At 35.1% G+C, this 12,272-nt stretch overlaps 1 protein-coding gene and 1 pseudogene across 1 annotated transcript; both read left to right on the plus strand.

The window, feature by feature from the left end:
- The first annotated feature begins 60 nt into the window (after positions 1–60).
- Positions 61–5,086, plus strand: LOC125141170 (annotated as a pseudogene).
- A 1,097-nt stretch (positions 5,087–6,183) lies between these two features.
- Positions 6,184–9,799, plus strand: LOC113648485. The gene is made up of 4 exons (XM_047821585.1): positions 6,184–6,325; positions 7,464–7,529; positions 7,728–8,026; positions 8,068–9,799. The coding sequence occupies exons 2-4, from the start codon at positions 7,519–7,521 to the stop codon at positions 9,450–9,452; spliced, it is 1,695 nt and encodes a 564-aa protein (XP_047677541.1). The 5' UTR covers positions 6,184–6,325; positions 7,464–7,518; the 3' UTR covers positions 9,453–9,799.
- The last annotated feature ends 2,473 nt before the right edge of the window (positions 9,800–12,272 follow it).

Consider the following 12,272-nt stretch of genomic DNA (forward strand, 5'->3'; position numbering starts at 1 on the left):
TAAACCAACAAGAAAACTACTACGTGATGAAAGAAAAAAGAATCATATTTTACTATTGAAATGAAAGTAATTGCTCTTTAAAATCATTAGATCAATAGACTTGTTTGTCAGCTCTCTAGCATGCTGTAACTACCTTCTTTGAGTCTTTGGTGACTCAGATAATATCTCACTGTAAGTTCTTGTTTTTAAACCTAGTTACAGCTCACACACTGAGGTTCGTTGGCTGGGTTTTAACACTCGCGTCTGATTCCCTCATCAGCTGACCATAAATTCTACCTGTTAAAACACAACAGAGTTATAGTTATCTGCCACACTATCACTTATCTTCATGTTGCTGCTGAAGAACATTTCTTACACATACAATTTTGCAATGTACTTTTTTCTTTTCTTTCTTTTTTCCATCCTTTTTTAAAAATAGAAATGCAGTTTTATTTACCAGAGTAATCTACGCTTGTTTTACCATTTTAGCGCATTTGGTTTTATTAGAAGGATAATTATTTAAATAGAAGTTAAAACCATATATATCTTAAATATAAAATATATGACGTTAATATGATATATAACTTAACAAATAGTCATAAGTACCTATAATTAGAGAAACAACAGAATGAATAATAAAATAATAAAAATTTGTCAAATTTCTCTTGAAGCACAACACATTTTTCTCCTATTGCTTAGTCTGTATTGCATGACATCAGCCCTCTATTTCCTATTACACTGTGTATAGCAAGTATGAACAGCATATGTACAATTACATATCCTTAATAACAAAAAACTATGTAAATGTATAAATGTACATATAACGTTGATTAGAATGTTGCAATGTGTTCAAATTGAACTTAAATAGTTACTCCTAGACGGGAAAAAGACTTGTTTTGTTTGTTGCAAATGCAACTAAATGCTGTTGGGTGATAGGTCTCATTTTCACCGCCATTATACTGTATTTCTTCCATACATATATACAGTACTGTACATAGCTGTTAGCACTTGAGCTTATTTGAGCTTATACTGTATTTGGCAACTAGAGGTCCTCGTTGTGTATTCTTTTTTTTTTAACCATAATATTTTTAGGTTTTTGGTTGTCTCTAGAGAACAGGCAAAATTACTCTGATTAATGCCATGACTAATTATATACTCGGGGTGAAGTTTAGAGATGAAGTGTGGTTTGAGATCCCAGAGGAGGGAGAACAGAATCAGTCAGATCAGTCAAAAGCACAAACCGAAGAAGTCACTATGTATGATGTCTTTACCCAGAACAACCCAATCTGTCTGACTGTCATTGACACTCCAGGTTATAGAAACACCAGGGGAAGAGATGAGGATAAAAAGATCACTGAGAATCTATACAATTTGAATCTGTACAGAAATTGATGCAGTGTGTCTGTAGTGAAGGCATCTGAGAATCAGCTCAGTGAGGAGAACTGTCATAAAGGTTGTGAAGTCATTAAAATGCTGCATTTCACCCACATATTGTATAAATATCATTTCACTAAACTTGTCAGAGAGAACAGAAAATGATAAATGCAGAAAAGAAACCATAATGAATAAAATATAACAATCTGAAATCTCAAAACAAAAGCAGCAATAATCCAGCTTCAGATATGGAGTTGCATTCAGAGGACTTGGTGAATGTCATTGGGACCTTCGATGTAACAAGAAACAGGACGAGGAGAAGAAAAGCATAAATATGAGAATAAATGAAGAACTGAATGAGACTGAAAATGAAAAAGTTGAGCTTGTGGTAGAAATCCACCATCACCAACATGAAACTGTCTAAAACTCAGCTATCATTCGTCAGCATCTGGACTTCATCCCTAAAACTGAAGAAACAGGAAACACTTCCTTGCTCAGAAACTATCAGCAGTGAAAAATTCAACCTGAATCACAGGTAAGTGTTAATGTTTTAACAGAGTATGAAAGTGCAGGTTTCAATATACTGAAAGATTTTTACAAAATAAAGCCAGGAGCTTAAACATGGCCATGTAACATAACTAAAAGGATTCATGAACATGTATGAATGAAGGGTTTTGCTCATTTTATAATTTTGTTTATTTAGTATTGCTGCTGTTTCAGACTAAACTTCGCATTTACAGTACATAGTTATAAATGAGTTTAAAGTATATTATGAGATATTTGTCATTTTAAACCTTATACCCATTTCTGAATACATAGTGATAATAAAGAGATATTTTATACATAATTTAGATAATTATCTTAATTTGTTAGTTTCAATATTATTATTGTATCTTCTGTTGCTATTTGTTTATCTGGCATTGTGAGGTAAAGAGGCAGAATGGATACAAGTTTGGTTAGCAGTTTATTAGGAATAGATCAAGCAATATATCCAAAATGTCAGGATCAATCAATCAATAAACAGGCAATGGGTAGGTGATCAGAAAAGAGAGTATTAAAGGCAAAAAATAAATCAATAAGTGTTAACAAAAGGCTTCGTATCGACAGACTACAACAGAAACTGAACAAATACTTTGCTTGCTTTGTATATTTAAATTCTAAAGTGTCTTTTTTTCAAGCCAAAGGGCCTCCAATGCTTGGTGTTTGGTGGACACTCCGTTTGGTGGCCTGGTATCTCATCACACATTCCTCAGGAGGTAGAACAGTGTCACACATGCAGTCACCACAGAATAGTTCACTGCGAACCACTCTTACCTACTCCTCTTCCAGCACGTCCATGGCAGAAAGTGGGGATGGATCTGTTTGAATGGAAAAAGAAAACTTACCTTCTCCTTGTGGACTATTTTTCCAGATATATGGAGGTTGCACACTTTTCCACAAATACAGAGAAAACTAGATCCAGGGTGGCCTGACTTTCAAGAATTTAGAAAACAACAAGAGGACGCAAGAAAACGCCAGGCAATGTACTACAATTGTCGCCATAATTTTCACTCATTGCCCCCCCTGCAGAAAGATCAAAAAGTGTGGCTTGCCACAGAGAAGATCTATGGAACTATGTAACAATCCTGCTCAGACCCCAAGATCTGAGGGGTACTGCAGAGAAAATACAAAACACCTTCATCCCATTGAAGGTGTTTCTAGAGCAGGCAGGGTTTACAAAGCCCCAGAAAGACTGAATTCATAGTTCAACTGAGTGAGGGATTAAAAACATGGACAGATGGATGAATGAGAGTGTTATTAAAAAAAAAGTGAAAAAAAGTGTTGAATCATTAAGGTGTGTTAGCAGTTTTTACCAGAAAAAAGGATACTTTCATTCATCTTTGATTCTGTACATTGACTTAGTTGAAAAGTCAAGCAGTAGCAAACCTAGTAAAACCTATTAAATCTTCTTTCAGTTGTGACCATTTTTTTTTGTTATGGTTCTGTCTATTCTTTTATTTAATGTGAGGGCTTAGAAATCTTACTGAGGGTAAAGCTATTTTCTTGTCCCTTAACAGCTTAATTTTGATTTATAAGATCTTTATTTTTTTTTATATAAGAATATCATTCAGTCAAAGAAGATTTTAAAATCTGGATATTACAATAGGGCATGGACCATCAGCTGGGGTCTGCGTCTTACTTCGTCACCCTTTTATGAGAAAGTTCTGTTTGTTGACTGTGATCCAAATGAAGTGTGGTTTGAAATTAAAGAAGTGGAGGAAAATGATTACATGTCAGATCAGTCAAAAACACCAGAAGTCACTATGTATGAGGTGTTTGCCCAGAACAACCCAATCTGTCTGACCATCATTGACACTCCAGGTTATGGAGACACCAGGGGAACAGACTATGACAAACAGATCACTGAGAATCTGTACAAACTGTTTCACTGTGATGGTGGAGTGAAATTGATGCAGTGTGTCTGGTAGTGAAGGCATCTGAGAATCGAGTCTCTGACAGACAGCAATACATCTTTGATGCAGTTTTGTCTTTATTTGGTAAAGACATGGAGAACAACATTGTGATATTTATCACACGCTCAGATGGACTGCCTCCAACAAATGCTCTTAATGTCATCAAGAAAGTAAACAAAATCAACCTAAGCATTTCTTATTTAACAATCACCAAACTGAGGAAAGGAGACCGGAGTATAGCAAAACTCTCCAGACAGCTTGGGATCTAACAGCACACAGTCTGAAAATGTTCTTCATCTCCCTGAATGAACAGAAGAGAACAAGCTCAGTGCAGACTAAAGGTGTTCTGAATGAGTCTAAACGACTTGTAGCCTGTATTTCAAATCTACAAAACTGTATTGAAGTTACAGAGTGCAAAGTTAAAGAACTGAATAAAATTCAGAAATCTCTTGAAGAAAACTGAGAAAAGATTAAGAGAAATTAAAATTTTCCTTTTAACATCAAAATAAATTGTAAAGAAAACATTTCCACTGAAGATGCTTCATGGTGGAACAGAATGGTGACCAGTTGCTCTGTCTGTGAGGAGAACTGTCATGAATATAACTGCAGGAGTGCCTGGGATGCTGGGTGGTGTGAAGTCATGCGTAATAACCACTGTACTGTATGTACAGTACAGGTAAATGTCACTACAGTAAACATGTCAGCGAGAACAAGAGATATGTTCGACGCAGTATAGAGAACTTGGTGACATTTGATGAGCTTAAAAACCAACATGAAGGCATCAGTAAATCAACCTCAGATATCAAGTTTGACTCAAAGTGCTTTGAAAATATCAAAAAGGATACTGAAAGCAACAGAAAACAGGAAGAGAAGACAAGAATAGAGAAGAGACTAAAGGAAGAGATGTCTGAGAATGAAAAAGAAAAAGCTGAGCTGGTGGACGAAGCCTACAATATCATAATGAAACTGTCTGAGATTGTTTTAAAGCCAGACTGCTTTCATTCTTCATTCTGTGGACTTCTTGATCCCTCGAGCTGAGGAAACTGGAAGAGAAGATGTTGTTCAGAAACTAAAAGAGCTGAGGAAGATTCAGCCTGAAGCAGAAGAAAGAGTTAATGTTGCAATGGCATATAGAAGAGCAGGTTGCAGTAAACAGAAATGAACCTTTTAATGTTGTACACAGGTCAGCATGACCAGAGTGGGGAGAACATTCCTTTCGACAGAGAACGAGAGATGTGGAAAGAAAATGAAATAAGCACAAAAATTAATTAACATAAAGAACATTCATTTCAGCAATAGTGTTCAGTACTTTTTAATAAATCTCAATAAGAAGAATCTATTGCAGTCTATTATTTAAGATTAATAATGACGGTTATCAAAGTACATTATAAAATCCCATTATAAAAATGAAAGTACCTGGTATTGATCAAAAAGAAAATAACTGTTATCGCAACCTCTACTGCCTAATAATAGTAATGTAATATTTTTCTAAGACTTGTGGAACAACATAACTGATTGCAGTTCGGGTGAATTAAATTTAACATAATTTTAATCTTTTAATTGTGCACACACTTTGTTTGTTGTAGGACTGTATGTGTGTACATAATTATAAATTGTGTTCAGCTGTAAATGGTTGAATTTTTAACATGTATCTGTCAGACCCCGGAAAGAGGAGGATTGGAGACAGACCCATACGCAGGATAGCTTCAAATGAAAGGGGTTTAATACATAAGGAAGACAAACAAACATTTCCACACTATACGGGGAACTAACATAAACTAATTACAACACGTAACTATATTATTAATGAAGCCGTGCTGCCCTCGGCAATATACACAAACGGAACATCACACACAATGGGGAACAGGTGTGATGACCGGGAGGAGTAAACGAAGGTGGGTCAATCACGTGACACAAACAAACACAAACGCACATGGCCAAAAGTCTGCGCTGATCCCTGACAGATCCACGCTGATCCCTGACAGTATCCATCGTTAATGCAGTTTTAGATCAAATCACATATAATGTTCATGTTAAGATCCTGTGACAAAAACTCCCTGTGGCTATGAAAATAAAACCTAGAAATAACCTTTAGAGAACCTTTAGCAACTTTTGTTGTGATCCTGTAATTGGAAATTCAACATCTATTTTATTGTATTTATTGTATTACAATTGCAATTGGTTATATTCAAGATATTTTACCTTGCAATTGTGAAATTTTTACTGTGCATGAGCAATAAACACAGAATATATTCAACACCGTACTTCAGCATATTAGCACTAGGACTATGCAGAGAATTAAAAGAGAAAGTCTGTGAAATGAAAGAGTTCCATAACCTTTTATGTGTTTGTCTAGTTACAGCTTACACTGTGATGCTCATTGGCTGGATTTGAACACTAAACGTTGACTCCCTCATCAGGTGACCCTCACATTCTTGCATTTAATAAAGTCACAGCAGAGGGATGTATCACTAGTCTCCACCTTGCTCCTGAAGGACATTTCTACATTTGTAAAGCAGGTACAGTAAACTAAATACATTTACACTTACACTTGTAATTATGTATTTAAAACTTTATTGTAAGTAAGATGTTTGTATGATGCAGTTTTCAAAAGAGAAATTAGAATTAAACTTATTTACATTTTAGTTCATTTTGTTTTAATCAAATACGTAAAAGTGAGTGTGGTATTTAACTTTCTAAAATAATCAGTCCTAATGAGAGAGAGAGTAAAAAATATTAATAAGTCTTAAGAGCAGAGGAATGACTCAACAAGCTGGACTACAATTTTACAAAAACTCTTGACTATTGAATTCTGACAAACTTTACAAACATCAAGGCAGAGGTTCTATTTATTTATTTATTTATTTATTTATTTACAGTTATGAACTATGTTAGCTAAAAAGAATAAGACTCGACACATTGGAAAGAATGTGAACTTAAATGTGTACAATATAAATGAGAGTTGTGGGTTTTTTTTTTAACAAATTAAATCTGGTCTTTTAATTCATCTTTTCAAAATTTCCATCAATATTAAATGATATTTTGTTGGATTTGTACTAACTCTGTACCTGAATAGAGAGTTGAATGTATGTGGCTTTGTCTGGAATACAGATAAGTCTGTAATGTTACTGTAAAGTAATGATCACTTTACTTCTGTCTGAATCAATGCAGATCCAAAAGATAACATAAGATAAAGACACTCTGTACATCTCAGGAAAATCAACATTGTTTTATCTTTTTGTACATCAATTTCACAAATGATTCACATTTATTGATTAACCACAAATTAGCTAAGTGGTTTTCTCTTTCAGAAATGACAGACAGCAAATGTAATGGCTACTCCTTCTTATATGTAGCCACTTTTGTAAAGTGTATTTGATGCTTGTGACCGTGTTATTATTTCTAAATTGTTCCTACAACAAAACATGTATCACTTTCTTTCAGGGAATCACCATTATTTTATTTTAAAGTTTTTTTTATTTTATTTTATCTATTGCTCAATTCAAGAATAAGATTAAACACACAAAATATCCAAGGTGTATAAATAGGCCAAGGTAAAGTACTAGGACTTTCTGGAAAAACATTAAAATCAAACTTCCTTTGAGAAGTAAATTTTACAGATGTTTATTTTAATAAAATTCAAAATTTCATTATTAGGTCCTGCAATTGTGACAGAATCTTCTGAGACATCTGTGGCAATCGAAGTAGTATTATGGCTGCAGGGTAAGTGGACTTTTTTATTTATTTATTTTTTTACAATGATTTTCTTTCAAAGCAAACAAACAACAAATGCTGGAAATTGCTAAAAAATATTTACTCTATAGTACTGTTCAAACATATGCTCTGAAATGACTGAAGAAATTTTAAGAATAAATTTTCATGACATTAAAAAATATTTTTATTTGTCATTGGATTTAACAGAATCAAAGAGTCATCATCAACTGTACATGATTTAATCCAGAAGAGTACATTAATCAGTGAAGGTCCACCTGCACGATATCGTCTCCTCACAACCAGAAGTGATCTTTATGAAGACGGATCAGTGAGAAAATGGACATTTGGACAGAGAGACATCAATATGCAAAACAAAATTGTACTGATAATAGGAGAAACTGGAGCAGGCAAAAGTACTCTGATTAATGCCATGTCTAATTATATACTCGGGGTGAAGTTTACAGATGAAAAGTGGTTTGAGATTACAGAGGAGGGAGGACAGAATCAGTCAAAAGCACAAACCGAAGAAGTCACTATGTATGATGTTAGTCAGTTAGTCAAACAACTGAAATCACCGTGTACGAGGTGTTTAACCAGAACAATCCAATCTGTCTGACCATCATTGACACTCCAGGTTATGGAGACACCAGGGGAACAGACTATGACAAACAGATCGCTGAGAATCTGTACAAACTGTTTCACAGTGATGGTGGAGTGAAAGAAATTGATGCAGTGTGTCTGGTAGTGAAGGCATCTGAGAACCGACTCTCTGACCGACAGCACTACATCTTTGATGCAGTTTTGTCTTTATTTGGTAAAGACATAGAGAACAACATTGTGATGTTTATCACTCACTCAGATGGACTGCCTCCAACAAATGCTCTTAATGCCATCAAGAAAGCAGGGATTCCTTGCAGTAAAGATGAAGATAATGAACCTGAGTATTTCTTATTTAACAATTGTCAAACTAAGGAAAGGAGCAAAAAGTATAATAGAGCTCTCCAAACAGCTTGGAAACAAACAGAGGACAGTCTTAATGATTTCTTTGCCTCACTGAAAGAACAGGACAGAAAAAGCTTAATGAAGACTAAAAGTGCTATGAAAGAGTCCATGCGACTTGAAGCCTGTATGTTAAATCTACAAGCCCGTATTGAGTTTATAGAGTGTAAGAGTAAAGAACTGACTCAGATACAGAAAGCTCTTGAGGAAAACAGAGAAAAGATCAAGACAAATGAAAACTTTACTTTCACAGTCACAAAGAGTTACCAAGAAAAAGTTACCATTGAAAATGCTTCATGGTGGGACAGAAATGCCACCAGTTTTTCTGTCTGTGAGGAGAACTGTCATGAGCTTGGCTGCTGGTTTGCTCTTACTGCCTATTATTGTGAAGTCATGAAAAATGACCACTGCACTTCATGTACACGTAAATGTCACTACAGTAAACATGTCAAAGAGGACAAGAAATATGTTAAAAAGAGCAAAGAGACTGTAGTAAGTTTTGCTGAAATTAAAAAGCAATATGAAGATTGCAATAAATCAGAATCAGACACCAAGGTTGATTCAAAGGCCTTTAAAAATGTTGAAGAAAAACTTGCAGACAACATGAAAGAGAAAGAAAAACAGATAAACATAGAGGAGAAACTGAAGGAAGAAATTAGTGAGAAAGAAAAGGAAAAAGCTGAGCTGGAGGAAGAAGCTTATAACACCATCCTGAAACTGTATGAGATTGCTTTAAAGCCAGACTCTGCTTTTATTGTTCAGTCTCTTGACTTCTTGATCCCTCGAGCTGAGGAAACTGGACGAGAAGATCTTACTCGGAGATTAAGAGAGCTGAGGAAGATTCAGCCTGAAGCAGAGGAAAGAGTTAATGCTGCAATGGGATATGCAAAAGCAGGTCTAACTAAAGTGAAAAATTATTTTAGTGGTAAATAAAAGAATTCAGGAGACTAAATATAGCCATAGAATACAGATATTACATTAATGCATATCTTACATTACATATTATACAGATATTACATTACATATGATAAAAAATGAACATGTCTACATCAAGTATGCATTTATTGTTCAGTTAATAAACTGCATTGTGTTTATTCAGTAATGATAATGTTCAAGATTTAACATTGTACTTTGTTGACAAGCCATAATGATGGAGTTTAAAGTACAACAGTGGAACATATACACATGTAAATCTGTACTGTTCATAGATAGATATTCATTTCTTTAAAATTCATGGAATCTGTTAATCTGACTTCATCATTAAATATCTGATAACTGCAGTGTGTCTAAGTCACTTCTTTCTGACACAAACCTACATCTATCAATAAACATTCAATCTTCAATGATTCATAATCCAGATCATTATTACTATACAACACTCATCAATACAAATACTACTAATATTATTATTAATGATTTGTAAAATTTTGATCTAACACTTAAAATGGGTGGAATAAGATTGAGCTGCCCTTATTTTAAACTCATATAAACAAAGCTTATGGTCCCCAAAACTTAGAGGTTCAACTAGAGTTGGAGATGAAGTAGAGGTGAAGTACAACCAGTAAAAACACCCTTTCAACACTCCTCAGCAAATTGAGGTAGTCTTCTCATCTCTCAGGTCAAGTCAAGAGTCATGAACCTTTTATTGTCATTTCAACCATATATAGCTGTTTCAGTACACAGTGAAATAAGTGGAACTTGTTCTCCAGGAACATGGTGTTACATAAAACAAAGACAGAGCTAAGGACTTAGTAAGTAGTCCTAGATACATAAAGTGCATCTGTGCAACCTGGTGTAAACAGTGCAGGAAAGAAGACACAGTGTCATAGCAGCAGGTCCCTGAGATAATGTAACATGTTGTGCAAAACAGCAAACAACTGAAATGTGAGACAGTGTGTGCAAAGAGCAAAAATAATGTGCAAAAACAGCATGTAAACAGGTTGATCGATGTATATTGGAAGTGTATATTGGTCTGTGCTGTCCATACAGTTGATGTGTGTGTTGTGTTCAGGTCCTTCTTACATATTCTTACATATGCTTTTTTTAGTTAATTGTGTTCAGTACTTTTAAAGTGTTTCTAGTCTCACAGACATCTCTGGTTTGATTTTCAGTTTGTTCCAGTCCAGTCTTTTTTTAAGGTTTTGCTCATTTGATTTTTATTTTATTTTTATTTTAAAAGCAAGAGAGTTGAACATTCATTCATTCAATCATTTTCTACTTCTTATCTGAACTTCTTGGGTCATACACACACACACATATATATATATATATATATATATATATATATATATATATATATATATATATATATATATATATATATATATATATATATATATAAAACCCTCCCCCCATCATTCAGAGGCGATGCTTCACCATTGAATTGCGAGAACTCTCTCTGAACTGCACACGTGGCACACACACACACACCCACACACACACACACACACACACACACTTCCAGCTATGTGTTTATGCCTCCAAGAGTTCAGGACACCGAGGCATTTAACGTACTACACAGCTTATCCACAAGGCCTGTCTACTAAAAACCTACACCTGAAAACAAAATTCCACAAGCTCAGCCAAAGATACATAGGCCCATTCAAATTACTGAGGCAAATCAATCCAGTAACTTACCGCTTGGCAGCCCACCAGAGAAACCCTGACATCTCAGAACCCTTATCACCACCACCACCCATTGAAGTAGGGGCACAAACTTACTTGGTAAAATCTATCATCAATTCTAGGAGATCCAGGGGCTGACTACAGTAACTGGTGTACTGGGAAGGATGTGGCAACTAGAAACAGTCTTGAGCTGACCCCATAGACATACTAGTCCCATCCCTAATGACAGAATTCCACCAGCTGCACCCAGACCGCCCAGCCCCAAGACCTTGGAGACATCCTAGAAAGAGGACATTTGGAGGTGCCCCTAGAGGGGGGATTCTGTAAGAACTACCTCGCCAGTCCACCTGAGGAAGCTCTCACAAAAATACTAACCTTTGGGTCTACGGAGGTTACTTTCACTTTAAACCTTCGGGTAGGCAAATTAAAAGCTAGCACACACGCTAATTAGCATCGTCAACCCAGCCATGACCATTGTACTGTTTAGTTAGCTTTGACAGCATTGTTAGCCTAGGCCTTGTCTGCATGTTTTCTCCGATTCTGCTATTGTATAGGTTACAAACACTTTTCCCTTGTTTCTTGTTTATGATTCTCCCAGCTGATTTGAATTGTTTGTTCTGGATTTTCTCAATGAAAATCTGCATATGGATTCTTCCGATTCCTCATTACAAACCTTAAGTACACAGAATATTAAAAACATAAGTGTCCTTGGTTCTTATTTTTTCTAGATTTTTTCCCACCACCTAGGTCTATTAAATAGCTCATTCTTTGCTGAGAGATCAACATGGTGAGTTTTCTCTGCACAAAACTGTGTTCCTTTATTTAAATTTTTATTTCTACTTCTATGACCGTTATTTTACTTGCCTAATTAATCAAGAGTGATATGGCATATTGTAAATATAATTTAATTGAAAATGTTTATGTTGATTATATTTAATCCTTTAATCACTGAACATCATTCTTTTTAATCCACATTCCTGACTCAATCTTCTGTTCTGACCAGTTTATCTTCTTGTGGACATATATTCCTATAAACCATGTGATGTGTTTTGAATCTAGTTTAGGAGTGGTTTCAACCACTCCCTTCTGGATCAACCCATACAGTAGGTGTGGCATTACTGTAACTGT

Source organism: Tachysurus fulvidraco, chromosome 1 (assembly GCF_022655615.1).
Source record: "Tachysurus fulvidraco isolate hzauxx_2018 chromosome 1, HZAU_PFXX_2.0, whole genome shotgun sequence".
In the NCBI taxonomy this organism is placed as follows: Eukaryota; Metazoa; Chordata; class Actinopteri; order Siluriformes; family Bagridae; genus Tachysurus; species Tachysurus fulvidraco.